The sequence below is a fragment of the Pseudopodoces humilis genome, chromosome 11 (assembly GCF_049639895.1).
Source record: "Pseudopodoces humilis isolate 2021_Gansu_Grassland_sample_001 chromosome 11, ASM4963989v1, whole genome shotgun sequence".
Lineage (NCBI taxonomy): Eukaryota > Metazoa > Chordata > Aves > Passeriformes > Paridae > Pseudopodoces > Pseudopodoces humilis.
This window is the reverse complement of record NC_142210.1, coordinates 16,766,514-16,783,834: the sequence shown is the minus strand read 5'-3', so window position 1 is coordinate 16,783,834 and position 17,321 is coordinate 16,766,514. Positions and strand designations below refer to the sequence as shown.

The window sequence follows — 17,321 nt, the reverse complement described above, 5'->3', positions numbered from 1 at the left end:
AACCAAAGCAACAATCCTGGGGATGTGTAAAAGACTTAAAGATCACAATTACCTTAAACACTGTCAAGGACACAGGATGGAGGGAGGCTGTGACTCAGGGCCCACCAGGACCCCAGGACCACGGAAGCCACAAAACACGGCAGACTGGGGTCACTTTCCTACCCCACATGGCTGGGGGTTCATAGGATCCTCAGAGAGGTTTGGTACTTCAGACCTCAACACATACCAGCCAGCCATGGGGGTTCCAGGATGGGAAAGCTTTGGGGTTCCCATTGCCCACCTGGTGTCCCCAAGCAGCAGGGTCGGGGCTCAGCCACTTCCCCTCCCTGCTCCCTAATCAGCTGCTAATGATGTCTCCTGACCCTGCTCGAAAAGAACGTAAATTATTCAGCTTCTCATCAAGGCAATTAAATTAGCTCGTCATTGCAGGCCATGAATATTTCAGGGGGGCAGGGGCTGGGGAGCTGGGGGAGCCAGGGGTGACAGGGCTGGGGCTGAGCTCCATTTCTTGGCCAGGAGGTGCAGTGAGTGCATCCATTCTCAGACCACAGGAATTCTCAGACCAGGGCTGGGAGTAGGGTTCGGGGGTCTCTGGGCAGAGGGCTTGAAGTCTGGTGCCCAGATGTCTGGGTCCCATGTGGCAATCTGTCCCATTGCCCCGTCTGTCTGGGTTACTTTCCCTGCTGCTGACAGAGGCCAGGTGCCAGCAGCCAGCCCCTGCCCCACTCCCAGAGCACCTCCTGCAGCCCACATTGCCCCCCTTTTTCAGGAGGGACACCTGGGGGTTGGTGGCACTGCAAGGGGCTGCCTCCACCCTAGAGATCCCAAATCCCCCCTGCCTTCCCCTTGCCCCAGGCTGTGCCAACTCCTGCTCGCTACCCTCCCCAGAGCCTGCGGGTTCTCCGTCAGGATTTCTCTTTCCTTTCTTCCTCGCACTGAACAATTAATAATTTATCCCATAATAAAAGAGGAAACAGTTAATGAGATGAAAACAAGCCAGAAACATCTGCTGGGGCTGCTTTCATCGCCTCCCCGGGCCGCCTGCGCAGGAAGCGGGGGCGGGAGGGGGACGGGGGTGCCGGGGGGGCTACGGCAGCAGGAGGCTGTCCCCGCACCCAGCCTTCCTTGCCATGGTCCCCTCCTCCTTGGGGACCCCCAGGCCAGGCACTCTTTCCCCACTGCACCATCAAAACCCAGCTGAGAGCTGCCAGGCTCAGGTCATGAATAGCACTGGGGATCCTGCCATGGGGGTGTCACCCTAAAAAGGGCAGCAAAGCTTGTTGGTCCGATGCTGCCCAGTGTCCCCAGAGATGTGCCTGGCTGCTGAAGCGGGGACAGGATTGTCCCCTCTGTTTCCTCTGTCCCCAGCCCCCATGCCCAGCTGTTGTTCATTACTGGTGATCTGATCTCCAGTGGCTGGGGCTGCCCTTAGGACCCGATACTATCGGGGTAGCAACACAACCCCAAACCCTCCTGGGGAGCCAGGGGGACACGTGGGGATGGGGCAGGGCACCCTGCCAGCAAAGGGGACTGCAGGACTGACCCCATGACTCGGTGCTTTGCTGAGATTTATGGAGTCCATGGAGGAAGCTTATTTTGGGACTGCTTATTTCAGAGCTGTGGCTTCATGGCATGTGAGGAGAGGTGTGAGGGGACATGGCTGGGATGCAGTGGGGTGCTGGGGAAAGAGAGGGCAGGGAGAGGGGGCACTGAGATCAGGAAGCGGACAGGCAGGAAAAGGGAAGGCTAAGGCAGCAATGCCCAGAGGCTGCTTACGTGGGGCCAAGACCCAGACTGGAAGAAAGAGCCAGCCCTGACCAGCCCCACCATCAGCTTGGTCATGGGAGGGGACTGTGAGAACCCCATAAAGGCACCCTGGGCTGTAGGGCGGGGGTTTGGGCAAGGGCAGTGGAGCTTGTGAAGGATGCTGCTGCCTGCCTCTGTTTCCAATTTAGCTGATCCTCGCCCCGATCCCTGCAGCTCCCTAATCTGTTTGTCTTCCAAAGCCGTTAAGTTAATTCCGATCCCAGCAAAATCCCACAGTTTTCATCCCAGCCCACCCTCCAGCTCGATGGGTCTGGCAGGGGCACGGTGGGCAGCTGCCAGACGCTGCCAGTGTCCAGCACGGAGCCCCTTCCATCATGAAGGAGCAGGAACTCACTCCTGCAGGCTCCCAGACCAGTCTCCAGCAGCCCCTAGGTCCCTCCTGGGGCCGGGTGCTGCTAAGGGCCATCATGGGGACAGGCAGCTGTGATGACAGCTGGGGAGATGGCCTGTCCCTCTGCCAGCCCGGACAGGCACCCGGCCCCGCTCCGAGAGGTGCCGCGGAAAAACTGACATCAGCATCAGCCCGGAGGAATTCGGCCTCCCTGGCCCATCCCAGCTGGGGACAGGGACAGAGACAGGGGCCTCTGCCATGCACTGCAGCAAACTTGAGCAAGGAGAAGTTGGGATGGGGTGGAGGGGGGGGTGAGGGGGTGGTGGTATAATCCTCCTTCTTTGCTGTACCTCTTCCTGGGGGCCAGGAGCAGCCCAGAGGGTCTGTGAGTATCCCCAGGGTACAAGTCACTGACTCTGCTTCCTGTGAGCGCAGCCCCCTTCAAGCTCTGACTGCAGAGGACAGCCAGCTCATGACACTGGTGACACCCCCTGTGCCAGCCAGGGGCGGTGGCTGGGGCTGAATTCCTCAGGACCTCAGTGAGGAGAAAGGAAGTTATAATCCCTTCCCAAATGCCTTGGAGTTTCTGGTATGGTTATGGCCTGGTCACCCCTTGGTCCCTTCTGTCCCCCACCCCACAGGATGTGCCTGGTGGCGATGAGGAAATTGCAGAGAGATGGTGACACCCCCCCAGTTGCATCCATGCTGGAGACCCCCACATCCTGCTCCCCTCCCCCAGTCATGCTCCATCATCTCCTCATTCCCAGCCAGGGTAATTGGTGGCCTGGTGACAGACAGGCTCATTAACAGCTTAATTTTGGCTTCATCTCTTCCTGCCTGACCCCCAGCCCAGGTGGGGACTGGCCCAGCAGGGTGCAGGGATGAGCACCCGGAGGCCACATTGCTGCACCCCATGGGGGCACCTGCAGAGCTGTTGGGAGGACAGAGGAATGCAGCACAACACGGGCTGGCAGCACCGCCCTCGGCAGCCCACATGGCCTTCGCTCCCCCACATCGGGGTGCACGGGGGACCCCCGTTCCTGGGCCTGGGGACAGTGCCTCCCTGCTCCTTGCCCCAGTGGGATGGGCAGGGATACCACCACGGCAGGTGCCAGCAGGTGCCAGCCGTTGCCCACCTTCCTGGCCTCACCCTGCCCTTGTTTGCTTCCCTAACGGTGGCAGCCTTTCGGCTCCTTTGTGGCGGTGGATAACAGGAATTGCCGCTGCCTCTGAAGTACCGGCCAGCAGCCCCAAACTGGGCAGCAGGACATGGGCATAAGAGCAAGGAGTCCAGGCCAGGCCACGGGCAGGAGTGCAGGCAGACCTACAAGCAGTAGGTGTGGGCATGGGGTGCAGGCAGGTTTCTCACCCCCGCCACTCTTCTGCTTTGCCTTCGGGTCCATATTGTAGCCCATGAGCCCATCCCCAGCACCCCAGCACCAGAGCAGTGCCCAAAACCCTGTCCCTGTCCCCCTCCAAGGAAAAGCAGCTGGCAGCAGCCCAGGATGGCTGGTGTGGGGCCCCCAAAGGCTGCCCCACCGGATGGAGGCCTGGCTGCCTTTCAAAGGCGCTTGTGTTGTATAATTTATCGGCAGGAGATAACAGACAAGCGGCTAACGAAGGAGGAGGCTGTACCCCTGCTCTGGGGAGTCTGGCACCACAGGCACTGGTGCTGCCAGGATTCATCACGCTGGGGGCACGCACACCTCCCTGGCTGAGGTGTAGGTCACATTTTGGTTTGGGGGTGCCCCAAGGTAGAGCCAGAGATAGTCCCACTCTGTGCCCTGCTTTGGAGCTGCTGCCTTCCTTGCACAGAGACCCCAGGGTACTGCATGACCAGAGCAAGGGGAGCCTGGGTCCAGAATTTGGGGGGTTCTTCACCCCAGGGACACATGGACTTCCCAGCTTGGGGGAAGGGCAGAAGGCATGGAGGGCCAAAGGGAAGGGCTGGTCCCACGGGCACAGGGGCAGCACCTGGCACCGGATCTGAGGAGAGTTTGTTTAATCCCAGATAAGGAGGAGACACCAGGCACCTGGCTGGCAAAGGGGCGCTCCCTGGGCAACAGCAGCGAAGGCAGTGCTGACCCCCCAGCCCCCACCAGCACCTGTGCCAGCACAGTCTGTTCAGCCCCGGCTGCACAACACTGGCGTTAGCTGGATACAAGTCCCTCTGGCCACCCACACTCCTGGGGCACAGCATGGCATGGCATGGCGTGGCACATGGCACGGGGTCAGAGAAGCAGCCGGCACACGGCACAGCCAGGGCAGATGGGCATGGAGTGCAGGGAAAAGCAGGGTGCCCCATCCTCTGCCAAGCCAGGTCAGATTTATGCCAGGGCAAACAACCCCCCCAGCCAATCCTGCCCCAAGGGTTGCACGGGCATGGGGCCAAGGAGGGGGCTTGGGGACAAGGATGGCTCTTGGCATCATGGTGCTGCTACACAGCCAGTGCCCAGGAGGTTCAGGGCTGTGCCAGTCTGCAGCTGCCACCCTGATCCTGTGGCGTCTGTGGGGCATCTGTAAATCCACCCCGCCTCTTCCCCATCTGGCCCTGCAGGTGGCTGCTTGCCCATGACCCTGGCCAGGGTGGGGACTCAGGTGTGCCCTGTCCCACAAGGGCAGGGAGGCAGACGGCAGTGCCGGCTGGCAGGGTCGCCGGACAGCAGCACCCCTGGGGGCTTCCTCACCGGCTGGTGAGCACAGTCCCAGCTGCCTGCTGGCCTGTACCGAGTGTGCCAGCTCTCAGCAGGGGCAGACAGGCACAGCCAGGTGGGATTAGCCCTTTGTGTCATCCCGCAGTGGCCCTGAGAGCACCCAGTCAGGAGGCACAGCGTGCCATGACCCTCCGGCCTGAATCACATCAGGATCCCAATGGGTACCCCTGATTACAGCGGGGGCTGGCACATGGACCCATTCCTGAAAAAAAGCCCTGGCCCCGGACAGCTGGTGTCCACCAAGCAGGTCAGGTCCCTCCAGGACAGCACCCTGAGGATTCTGGAAAGGGCAATTGGTCATTCTGGGGTGCCTGGCTGTGGAACTCCCTCCGTTCTGGCACACTCTGGGGCTGTCCTACCATGCTTGGTGTGCTGCTGCCACCCCCTGGCAACCTGCACAGCCCCGGCTGTCCCCCACGCAGCGCTGTCCAGGTCCCCTGCACCAGCCCAGTCCTGCACCCCAAACAAGCGGCCACGCGGGATGCAGGATGCCAGGAGGGCACAGAAACTTTGTGGAAGGGTCCACACCTCTCACCTTGCGCCAGAGGGGAACTTATCTACGGCCACCACATTCTTGCAGTGTGGAGGTTTCTGCCCCTCCCCTAGCCAGGGTGGACAGAATGGGGAGGGGGCTGTGGGGCTTGGGGGTGTTACCCACCCAGACGATGATTAGAAGGAGCCGAGGTTCCGTCCCATCGCATTAAGACTGTCCCCGCTGAGGCCCCACCGCCGCGGGGTGACCCCGCCGTGAACCGCCCACGCTGCCCCGACGAGCCACCAGACCCCTGGCACCAGCACCCCCCTTGACGGCAGTGTCCCCGCTGCGTGTCACCACACTGCCCCGTTCCGCTGCCTGCGCCTCAGGCATGCGTGAGGATGCGCTGGCACCGTGTCACGGAGGGGACATGCCATGGAGAGGTCACACCTGTGTGTCTCTGGGGACCACAGGCATCTTGTGACAGGCTTCCCGGTGCAGATGCTGGGGCACCCAGATACTCTGGGTGCCATCCCGGACCACGACCTGGAAATATCCAGTAGATGTCCCCGCTCACGACCTCGTGGTCCCTTGGGGAGATCGTGACGCACTCACCGCGCCGTGCCACCCGCCGTCCCCAGTCCCCATCACACCGGGACACCTGCCGGCTCCACCGCTCTGCTCTGTGCGGGCACACGCTGCCCAAACGAGGTGCAGGGTGCCCGCTGCCAGGCCTCTCCTGAGGCAGGGAAGAATTGTTCAGGCAGGCTGGCATTCGGAGAACAGGGAGGACAGGGCTGAACTCTTGAACCTGCACCGGCAGCTCCCGACCAGATGCCAAGCATGGAGCACCCCGTGGTGCCCAACGTGTGAGCAGCCCCCGGCCATGCCAGACCCCCGTGCTCCCCTCACGGTTCATCGGCAGGACACGGGAGACGGTGTCACCCGTCCCTCCCCGCCATAAGAGTGAGGAATAAGATGCCCGTAGGGACTGCAGTCCCGAAACCCATCTCTGGCTGAGTCCGCAAAGCTCATCATACCGATGTCCAGTTGCGATCGGGGGGGCGAGGGTGAAGCCCCTCTGTCCCAGGCGGCGGGTGTGGGACGAGGGCTGCAAGAGCCCCGCGGGACATCCCGGACCCCTCCCGGGATATCCCCGGACCCCTCCCGGGATATCCCCGGACCCCTCCCGGGACATCCCCGGACCCCTCCCGGGATATCCCCGGACCCCTCCCGGGACATCCCCGGGCCCCTCCCGGGACTCCCCGTCCCCGCCGCGAGGGGGCGCTGCCGTGCCCGCTCCGTGCCGGGGGCGGGGCCGCGGAGCGCGGGTCCATCTGCGGCCTTTCAGCGCCCCCTGCCGGGCGCGCGCGGGTGCGCGGGCACGAGGATCGCGCGCGCTCCCGCCGGTCCTGGCGGGGACGTGGCCCCGCCCACCGCGAAGCCGCTTCCGCCCCGTCTTGGCGGTGCGAGTGCGTAATCGCTGTGCGCCCGGCGGGAGCGGGAGCGGGAGCGGAGCCGCTGCCATGGCCGGGATCCTGTTCGAGGACATCTTCGACGTGAAGGACATCGACCCAGAGGGCAAGAAGTTCGACCGCGGTGAGTTGGGCCCCGGCCCGCTTCTCCCGGTCCCCCGTCCGCCCGTCCCGCCGGCGCTGGCCCCTCCGCGTGTTGCCAGCCCCCGGAGCGCCCCGCTTCGCCAGGGCTTCCCCAGCCCGGCTGCCGCGGGCCCCGTGCCTTGCGGTCCTCCCCACCGTGTTCCTCTCCCTGCCTGTGCACACCTCCGTCAGCTGCCGGGCTCCGGCATCCATCCCAAACCCATCCGAAAACGGCTCCGGTGCCAGCCGAGGATGGGAAGACGACCCTGTTCCAGCCCAGCCCTCGGGGGTCTTCTCTGTCCGGGTCCTTGACTGTGCTGCTCCCCCCAGTGTCGCGCCTGCACTGCGAGAGCGAGTCCTTCAAGATGGATCTCATCCTGGACGTGAACATCCAGATCTATCCCGTGGACCTCGGTAAGCCATCGTGCTCCTAGCACAGGGCGAGGTTAGGGAGGATGGAGCCCAGAATTGCTGTGATCAAGGAATAAGCTGCCTCTGACTTCCTTGTGCCCCTGTGTTGTCCCCAGGTGACAGGAGGTTCAGGGCACTCCCAGTGTACTGGGGCTGAGCTGGGTTTCTGGTTCACCTCCTTTTGTGCATTTGGGCTCACCTCTGTCCCTTTTTCCACAGATGCTGTCTGGGGAAGCTGCTTTAGCAGCTTTAAGGGAGACCTCCTAAAATTAACTTTTGCAGCTAAATACACTAAATGTGCAGAAAAGAGAATATTACCCTCAATGAAACACAGAAGGGCTGTCACTGGTGCTGCAGGGGGCTCATGTACCTGCCCAGGGTCCAGCCAAGTCCTCTGGGGGGATAGACGTGAATATCTTGTTGTGTCCCCTGAAAACACCAGCAGTGGCATCCTTGTGGCTCTGGTTTCCTCCGTGATGTGGGGAACAAGGAGACACAGGATCCAGCGTGACCTTTCACATGTTCCCCACAATCCTGTTGGAGGACTGGTAGCAGGGACAGAGCTTGTTTAGCCTCCCTTGCCAGGGTGGCCCTTTGCCACCACCCTGTGTTCTGGCTGTGTCTGCTGCTGCTCTGGTTGTGCTTTACTCTTCTCACTGCTCCTCTGGTCTCCTTGCAGGGGACAAATTCCGCCTGGTCATCGCCAGCACTTTGTATGAGGACGGCACGCTGGATGATGGCGAGTACAACCCCACAGATGACCGGCCGTCCAGGTACAGGGCCCAGCTGGGACCCACGTGGGCAGGGACGAGGGAAAAAGTGAAGTGCTGAGGTTGAATGTTTCAGGTTGGACACTAAGAGGAATTTCTTCACGGAGGGGGTGATTAAACATTGGAGTGGGCTGCCCAGGAGGATGGTGGAGTCACTATCCCTGGAACTGTCTAAAGAAAGACTGGATGTGGCACTAGCACTCTGGTCTAGTGGACAAGGTGGTTCTCAGTCACAGGTTGGACTTAATGATCTGAGAGGTCTTTTCCAATCTGTATTCATTCTGTAACTTCTCCCAGAGGACACTGTTTCCCTGGCTGGGGAAACAGCTAGGTTTGATTCCTTGCTGACCTGGGGCTGTGCTGTTGCAGGGCAGACCAGTTTGAGTACGTGATGTACGGCAAGGTGTATCGGATCGAGGGGGACGAGACCTCCACAGAGGCAGCCACACGCCTGTGAGTGCCTGTCGGGAGTGGGGGGATGCAGTGCCCCGGAGTGGGGAGCGCTGGGATCTCAGCACGGGTCTCCCATGGGCTTCCCTGCTCTCACTACTGCTCTCCTTTACCTCAGCTCTGCCTATGTGTCCTACGGAGGGCTGCTCATGCGGCTGCAGGGAGACGCAAACAACCTACACGGGTTTGAGGTGGACTCTCGCGTTTACCTGCTGATGAAGAAGTTGGCCTTCTAGCACGCCTCCGTGGGCTGCCCCACAGACATCCAGCTGGAGTCCTGAGAGCCCACATTCTGCTCCAGCATCCATGCTGCTCAGCCTCTTCAGAGCTGGGGAGGCAGAAGCAGTTCCCCTCCTCATCCCAGTGTCTTCCGACTCCTGCTGGGATCCACGTCTCTGTTTGCGAGGAGAGAGGTGCCTGACATCTGAGTGAAAACCACGCTGGGTGCTCCGGTCTTGGTTGATGGCATCGCCTCACCTTCACCTGTGCTCAACAGCCCTGGCTCTGGCCAGAATCATCGGGACTGGGACAGCTGCCTGCCTGCCTCTGGGGACTGGGGACCATTCTCTCAGGAACCATCCTGAGGCAGGCTGCCTTGGTTTTGATTAAACTGGGATGTTTTCTGCATCTGGCTCTGCTTGCTGAGAGATGAGGCTGGCAGGGAGTGGATACACTTGTGCAGGGGCAAAAGGGGGACCCTGCCACTTCACAAAGGAATGGGAAGTCCAAACCTGAGGTAGGTGGGTACAGAGAGGAGAAATGGCAGCTCAGGCACTGTGTGGGGCCGTGCTGGAGGATCCTGCAGCACTGGCAGCTGCTGCAGGTGGCAGTGGGCACTGGGCAGATCTGGGAGCATGTCTCAGAGGAGCTGGCTTCTTCCCTGAGCCTGGGCAGAAGGACACACACAACTCTTTAGAAAAATAGCTCTTTAATTGAAAAGCATTCACAGTAGAGGTGCCTGCCCGGATAGGAGCAGGGCCTGTGCCTGCTGGCACATGAGTGTCACTGTTTGCCTCCATGCGCTGCACGGTTGATAAAGACTTAAGGAACAGGTGCCAACCCTTTCCCTGTGAGCATCTTCCTGGGCACCCAAAGCACAGCTTAGTGTCCTGCAGGATTGCTCCAGCATCGCTTTGTGGCTGAACCCTGTGTGCCTCAGCCTCACTGGGCCCCGCATGGAGGGTCTCTGCTGTCCCCATGTCCTTGCTTGCACAAGACCTTGGCCAAGTCATAGAAGAAGAAGCGCAACTTGCCCTGTACCAGCTGCCGGTAGGTGAGGAAAATGCTGGTGATGTGGGTCTGCTCCATGGAGTGTGGGGAGCAGCTCGGCTCCCAGTGTCCTGCCTGAGGGGCAAGAGTGGGACAGAGGGGTGACAAACACCATTGCATCCAACCCAGCCCAGCTGGAACCTGTGCCAGGATGCTCTGGTTCATGTGGGGAGGTCTCACCTCCCAGCTGAAGGTCTGCAGGAGCAGGAAGAAGGAGTTGGCATGTCGGTAAAGCTGGCTCAGCTGCCTGGCCCCACACTTGTCGCTCACCTGGCCCTGGGCCCCTGCTGCAGCACCCACCAGCAGGGCCAGGTCACACAGGATCTCCCGACGCTTGGTCTCATTCTGAGGGGGCAGAGAGTGACCCCCAGGGCCTCATTGCTTCCTGTGGTCACCTTAGGTCTGGATGGGGTCCTCCACCCTCCCTGTGCCACCAGATATGCCTACAAGCATCTTGTTCAGCATTTCTGGTGGTTGAGCCAACCCAAGGTTCCTTCTCCAGTCCTGTTAGCACACCAGTGCCAGCACCCTCCTCCCAGCCCCTCTCACCGATTTGGATTTCCACTGCTGGAAAGTGAAGTCCACCAAGGGCAGCACTGCAGGGCAGCTGAGTGCAGGCAGGGCCTGGCACTGGTCCTGGTGAGGAGAGATGTCAAGGTGAGGTGCCAGGAACTGTGCATGTCCCTGGGCTTGGGTTTTGTGGGACACTGTATCCTCACCACTCTCTTTTCCATGTCCTTGGCCTCCACGATGTACTTCTGGATAAGCCTGTTGTCACAGACCAGCCGTGTTGGGCTGGCACGGTCCTCTTTCACGTGCAGGAGGAAGGATGTGAGGAGGAGCAGTCCTGGAGGAGATGGAGTTGCCTTGTGCGCTGTGCCAGCCTCCCTGGGCAGTGCCAGCCCAGAGCCAAGCCTGCAGTGGCAAGTCCTCTCCCCAGCCCTTTGGTGGTCTTGATGGCCCCGTGGTGGGATTGCAGGGGGAGGTGTGAGTGGCTGAGGAGGGCTCGGTGCTGCTCTCCTGTCAGCCAGCGAGGGGTGCCCAGTGCTCACGGGGGAGAGCCGGGGTTTCCATGCCAGTGGTGTGTGCCAAGGGGCCGCACAGCCATGTCTGCCAGGTTTTTTGGCCGCGCTCCAGGCAAGGAAGCAGGGCTGTACTCCCTGTGCAGACCAGGACCAGCCCTCCGGATCCCTGCCAAGAGCAGTTCCAGGCGTCATGTGCACTTCGGGGAATCCCAGCCTGCAGTGTCCCACAGGGAACATCTGCTCCTGGCCGCTGCCCTGGCTGAGTGCTCCCCTGCCAGCACTGCCTACCCCGGTGCTGCTGCACACCACTGTGCCCAGCAACTGCCCATCCTGACAGCTTCTCCAGTGCCCTTTGCATCCTCCTGCCTGCCTCACTGCCTGGCCTGGCACTACACCTGTCCCCAAAAATCCTCAGTGCAGCCTGTTTTCCTAGGATGGGCATGGAGAGATGCTTGGCTGCCCTTACATGCTGGCAGGGGCTGGATCCCACCAGCCCAGAGCCACCCTTGGGGTTTGATGCCCATCAGTGGGATTCATCGTGCAGGGGACACTCCGGCTGTGGGGCCACAGCATCCACTGTCCCTTCCTGCGCACCCAGTCCCCCCTTTTAGCCACACACTCACTGTTCAGCTCCATGCTCAGCTGGGGGCTTCGGCCCTGCATCTTCCACCCTGGGGCCAGCGGCTGCTCCCTGGCTCCCGTCCCCCTTCCATGGAGGGCAGTGGTGGCGCGGGTTCCCCGCGAGCCGCCCAGCCAGGACGGAGGGCCGGAGGCCGGGAGCGGCCCAGGACAGCACGGCGCGGCTCTGTGGCTCCGGCCTGGCCGCCCAGCCGAGGCAGCACGATTTCCTGTTGTGTCGCCGCTGACCTTCCAGCAAAGTCGCAGCAGGGGCCCCGGGCCCGGGGGAAGGCTTCCTGCCTCCGGCCGCTTCCTCCCTTGGCTCAGGGCACGGGAAGGGCGTCCCTGGGCGCCCTCCGTGGCTGCTCACCTGCCTCCAGGCCTGAGCACTCAGCAGCCAGCACCTCAGTGGTCAGTGCCTCAGCTGTGCCTGTCCAGGGGTGCAGGGTACCTGCAGAAGGGATGGCTTCAGTGACCCTGCACTGGACAGCCCTGAGAACATCAGCCCTAATGAGGTTCTGCTCCTGGCTGTGGCAGCCAGGTATGAAAGCCACCAAAAACCCTCTCCCAGAGGTGGACCATACTCCTTGTGACCCTCTCCCGGCGGTGGACTTCGTGCATGGTGACCTTTACCCAGTGAGACCCCGTCCCTGTTCACCCTCCCACAGAGGCATGCTCTGAACTCCTACATCCACCAGAGTTGACTTGAGGAGCTGGAGATTGCCGGGATGGCTATGGTTCACGGGATCCCCATGAGCTGGGGAGGGCGATGGATCACAGGGGTCATGGCTAGTCCATGTTTCACCAGGGGTATTGGTTGGGAGTGGGCTGGGTGAGGCACCCACAGATGCCCCCTCTCTGGGTAGGAGGAGCACCAGGGGCCTGTTCAGCACCATGCCCTGGCATGGCTCTGACATTCCCTGGCAAAGTCAGCTCTCACTGGTCACTTTGGCGTGGGGTGCACATCCCCATGCCCACGTGTATGTGTGTGTCCCCCCGTACTGCACACGTGTACACACCCACCACGTGCACCCTCAAACCTGCGTGTACACACGTGCGCTTCCCTGGCACGCACCGAGTGCCAGATAACCACGCTCAGATAACCCTCCCCCCCAGCAGCCCCCCAAGGCTTCCCTTCGGGGGACACCCGCCTCCCAGCACATATCCTCTCGCTCCCGATCTCCCTGCAGCGAGTGCGTTTCCTTCTCACACCCCGGCTCTCGCACACTCTCGCACGTTCCCACCCCTGTCTCTGTGGACAGCAGTTCCCGGCAGCGCCTGGCCGGGTGACAGCAGTTAAAGTAAACACCCCAGCCCCGCTCCACCTGCCCCGTGCCCTGCTCAGCCCACAGCAGCCCACCTTGCAGGGTGCCTGGATGGGGGGTCCAGCGGGTGCCACGACCCCAGGGACGAGACTGGCAGCCCCGGCTCAGCCGGGCACAGCTGGCAGCAATGGGACCCGTGAGCACCGGGGTCAAACGCCTCCAGGCTTCCCCCACACGGCCGTGGCCCTTCTGCGGACGTGACAAGCTGCAATCACGCCCGTCAGCCCCTCTGCCAGCGCTGGCCTCGGGCCCGCCGCCGTCCCCATGTCAGTCCCTGCCGTGCCCCCACCATGTCCATTCCCTGTCCCTCCCTGCGTGCAAAGTCATTGGCGATGCCAGGCTGGAGAGCTGCGGTGCCCTGCATTCCTTCTTGATTAGGCAAACAAACCCATCAGGGGAAACTGGAGAGCAACTGGAAACTGGAGGACTAATGGACCCCCCATGGGCAGCCTAAGGTGCCCACAATAGTCCCTTTACTCCAAAATATTCCTTTTCAACAATGCCAGAAGCTGGCAGGCAGCGTGAGCCTGTGCCCGTGGGCAGCCTGGTATTCCTCTGCTGGAAAGGGCAGTGCCAGCACTTGCTGCCCCTTGCCAGGGGGGCAGAGGAGGATGTGGGGCAGAGCCCCTGCTTCTGGCCCAGCCCAACCCCAGGGATGTTGCGCGCTGTAGAGGGAGAGAGTGTGGGGGCAGTAAGTGAGGCACAGGGACCCCAGAGGGACACGGGAGCTCCGGCCAGGCAAGGCCGGGCTCTGGCAGGGGACAGGAAGCCAGGCGGGGGCCGCGGGGCTGCACAGCTGGCCGGATCCCGGTGCCAAGATTCCCACCTCTCCTTACAGGGTGCAAAGTGCTGGGAATCCCGCTGTAGGGACAGCCGTTCGCACCCACTTTGCCAAGGTGCTGAAGACAGCAGGAGGTGCCAGAAGTCAGGGAGAGGGGGGGGGAAGAGGAGGAAGACGCCGGACCGGGAGGGGGAGGCTGTGGTTCGGTGGCACAGCTGCTGTCCCCGCAGGCCACCCAGATGTGCTCGGTGGGCACCCGCAGGATGTCAATGCTAGCATGGGAAGCAAACCTGGCCTTCCAGGGGCAGGGAAAGGGGAGGTCTCAGCCCCCTTTGAAGCCCCCATAAAAGGGTCTGGCATAAAGGAAAGAGAAAGTCAAAGGAACAAAGAGAGCGGCTAATCCCGGCGTGAGCAAACAGCCCCGTTTGCTCAGGGCACAGCTGGCTCCGGGGCCAGGGAAAGGAGCACAGCGGGGCTCTACGGGTGCCAGGCAGCGGGGGACCCTCTACCCGGGCTGCCCCTCCCCGAGCACGGGCAGTCCCCGAGAGCAGGGTCCCTCCTGGACCCTCCGGGCGTTTTTGCTACATATGCAAATTGCCAATAAACATCCGTGGGCAAATCCTATTCCCCGCGCAACCTGGTCCTTGTCCTGCTCCCAGACAGCCGTCCCAGGAGAACACCCACGCTGCCGGGACACGGACTTGCAAGGGGCACCTTGGTCGGGGTGCAGCAGCTTGGGGATGAAGGATGGCAGGGTTTTACCTTTCCCAATTTTCAGCAAGCCACATGCTGCCTAGCAGCCCAGCACAGAGCCCTCGGTGCTGCCCAGAGGATGTCCATGGGCAAACTCTCCTTGCCTTGGGCAAGGGCACCTAATGCCAGCGCCTCTGCTGGCATCTGGGGTGATTCCACTATGCCTCCCCTACCATCCCGCTTCTCAGCCAAGCTTCCCACTCCAACGGGGCACACGGAGCCTGCTGAGAGGGCACCTCGTCCCTCCACCTCCATCCCATGGAGAGGAGAAGGGGTTAATGCCAGGCAGCCGAGCCGCAGGTGGGCGCAAGAATGAAATTCCTTCTCGCTGTCCTGCGAAGTCTGGGCACAAATATTTGCCTGCATGTCCGGTGGGGAGGGGGGAGACCACCATCGCTTCTGGGAGCTTGCTAATCCCCATGCCAAACAAGGCCCCCACATGCCCCCCGCCTTCCTCCTGCTGGGGTCACCCTGCAAAGCTTTTGAGGAGGGGACATTTGGGGTCAGGGGGACACCAGCACCTCTGGGTGCTCCTGTGAGCAAGGAGCTCTGTGGGGTTGACTGGGCACTGGGAACAGGTATCTTGCTCTGGGACACTGCCAGGATCTGCTGGGCATGGCAGATGAGACTGTTTTGGGGTTTCCATTCCACTCCCTGAGCTGTGGCCACCACAGCAAGATGAGATGAAGGCAAGAGCCCCAGCCACCCCCACCATGTCAGCAACGCACCCTCCATAATAAATTCCATGTGTTCACATATATAAAATAGCCAACTTCCCCCGCTCCATTGCCCCCCCCCCAAACTGCATCCCCCTTTTGTACCTAGCACCCCTAAAACTCCCTCCATCCCCAGACCCCCCTGGCCTTCATCTGGGATGGCCCAGCCCTGCAAGTCGCCTACCAGTTGTGCAAATATTGCCGGAACGGCTGTAATCCCTGTGTCCAACGTGAATTATGAGATATTTCCACCCATTACGACAGCCCCCCCCGCCCCGCCGCGTGTGTGTGAGGCCGGGGGGATTAGACACGGCACAAGCCACGCTCGGCACAAAGCTTTGGGGTGGCTGACGGCTCTCTGCATCCCGCAACGGGGCGGGGCAGTCAAGGGGGGCTCTTTTTGGAGAGAGGGGGTGCCCCATATGCCTTCCCATCTTCAGGCTTATGCCTGGAGGGTGTGTTGGGGTGCCCAGAAGGCAGCGGGAGGCTGTGAGAAGGGGGGCCCAGGGCATCCAGTTTCACCACGACTCCATCCCTGGGGAACGGAGGCTCCTTCCTGTCGCCCTGAGCCGGGCTCATGTTCAAAGCCGCGAGCAGGCAGCAGCTAATGAGGGCAGACAATGGGAGCTGCGGAGGGCAGAGCTCGGGTGAGGGCCTGCTGAGACGCCCCCACGCCAGGCATGGCACAGCCCTGGCACCACGATCCTCTGGAATATTCCATGCAACCCTCACCACTGGGCAGGGCACGTGCCCACAAAGCCCCAGCAGAGCTACAGGCTGTTCTGTAGGGCATCACTGGGGCTTCCCACCTCTACTTTGATGGGACAGGAAACACCCCGTGGGACAAGCCAGTTCCCACCCTGGGAGAGATGGTGGAGGGTTGAAAGTGCCATGCTTGAGGCTGTCCATGGCCAGCCATCTCCATTGTGGTGCAGCTCCAGCTGCCCACAGCTGGCAGCCCCATTGGGGATGTGCTGGTGCCAGGCCCAGCTCTGGAGCCTCAGTGGTGCCTTTGTGCCGGGCTCTGCTCCTTGCACACATGTGTGAGTGCTGGGAAGCAGCTGGTGGGCTTTTCCCAGCACTGGCTGGCACCATCCCCTCTCCAAGAGCACAGGGACCCCCAAGGCTGTCAAGCCACTTCTGCCTACTGATGAGGGCACACCCTGGCTGTGGACGAGGGATGCCCAGGCAAGGCCCTTCCTGGGCAGGGATGCCCAGCACCCTCCTGACCTAACAGGCCCCATGCCAGCTTACCACCCTGCTCCCAGCCTGGCAGTGCCGGATACCCTTGCAGCCCCTCTCACTCTGGCACCCCGTGCCTCAGATTCCGCTGTGCTGAGGGGCTGCAGCCAGGCGGGTTCCCCGTCTCTCCTTCCTTTCCCCGGGAAAGGGGAGGGAGCTTCCCTCATCTCTTCCCCGTGTCCCGCAGACGAGCCAGGAGACTGTGACGAGCTCTGGGTGCACAGAGCCAGCACCGGATTCCTGGCACCGGCGGGACAGCTGGGAGCCATCGCCCGCCTCCTCCCTGCTCAGCCCCGCTCACGTCCCGCCGTCCCCAGAGCCGCTGCTGTGCCGCAGCGGGCACCGCGCAGCGACGCTGGCACAGCCACACAGACCCCAACCCTTCCCTGCCCTCCGCGTCGCCGGATCCTCGGCCAGCGAGGACGTCGGGAGAGAGGAGAGGGGACAGGTCAGTGACACCGCTGGGGACCGCGGGGAGGGCACGGGGCCAAGGGGTGCCATGCTGCCAGGCATGGTCGCTGCTCGCAGGACGTGCTTGAAAGCAGCAGGGTGTCAGGGACAGCCATGCCCGGGGGATGCCCCAGGTCCTGGCAGTGTGCCAGCCCTGGTGATGCCAGGGGGCTGTCCCACCGGGGTAAGCCTAGCTACTCCTTGCTGCCTTCTGCCAGCTCGTGCCACGGGCAGGTCCCCGGCAAGGCCAAGCCCCCTGTCCCACTGCCCTGCCCGGAAGAGGTGTCACACTGCGTGGAGACGTGTGCCAGACCAGCGCAGGGAATGGGATGGGGCAGCCATGGATAAGCTGGAGATGGGCAGCCCCATGCTGGCACTGGGGCACGGGGCGGTGGGCTGCAGCCCCCCCCCCAGCTGCTCTCTGGGCTGCGGGGAGGCCCAGGAGGAGCCTTCTGGGGAGGCAGGGGCCTGTTGTGCTCCAGCTGTGCAGTGTTTCCCTAGCTACACCGCGCAGCTGGCCGGGTGTTTGCACCGCCCGGAGTTGATTTTGGCAGTCCCGCGCTTCC

At 62.2% G+C, this 17,321-nt stretch overlaps 2 protein-coding genes across 3 annotated transcripts; one reads left to right on the top strand and one right to left on the bottom strand.

Annotated features, from left to right (window-relative positions):
- The first annotated feature begins 6,805 nt into the window (after window positions 1-6,805).
- On the top strand, window positions 6,806-9,203 carry POLR2H (RNA polymerase II, I and III subunit H). The gene is made up of 5 exons (XM_005525041.3): window positions 6,806-6,946; window positions 7,276-7,359; window positions 8,036-8,129; window positions 8,496-8,579; window positions 8,695-9,203. The coding sequence occupies exons 1-5, from the start codon at window positions 6,874-6,876 to the stop codon at window positions 8,810-8,812; spliced, it is 453 nt and encodes a 150-aa protein (XP_005525098.1). The 5' UTR covers window positions 6,806-6,873; the 3' UTR covers window positions 8,813-9,203.
- A 318-nt stretch (window positions 9,204-9,521) lies between these two features.
- Window positions 9,522-11,620, bottom strand: THPO (thrombopoietin). 2 transcript variants are annotated; one of them, XM_005525188.3, is made up of 5 exons: window positions 11,494-11,620; window positions 10,565-10,692; window positions 10,395-10,481; window positions 10,026-10,190; window positions 9,522-9,920 (listed from the first exon to the last, which is right to left on the bottom strand). In XM_005525188.3, exons 1-5 carry the CDS (start codon window positions 11,531-11,533, stop codon window positions 9,738-9,740), a joined length of 603 nt encoding a protein of 200 aa, XP_005525245.2. In that variant the 5' UTR covers window positions 11,534-11,620; the 3' UTR covers window positions 9,522-9,737. The 2 variants fall into 2 exon arrangements, with proteins under 2 accessions (XP_005525245.2, XP_087917272.1); XM_088061146.1 differs by having other exon boundaries at window positions 9,522-10,190.
- Between the last annotated feature and the right edge of the window lie 5,701 nt (window positions 11,621-17,321).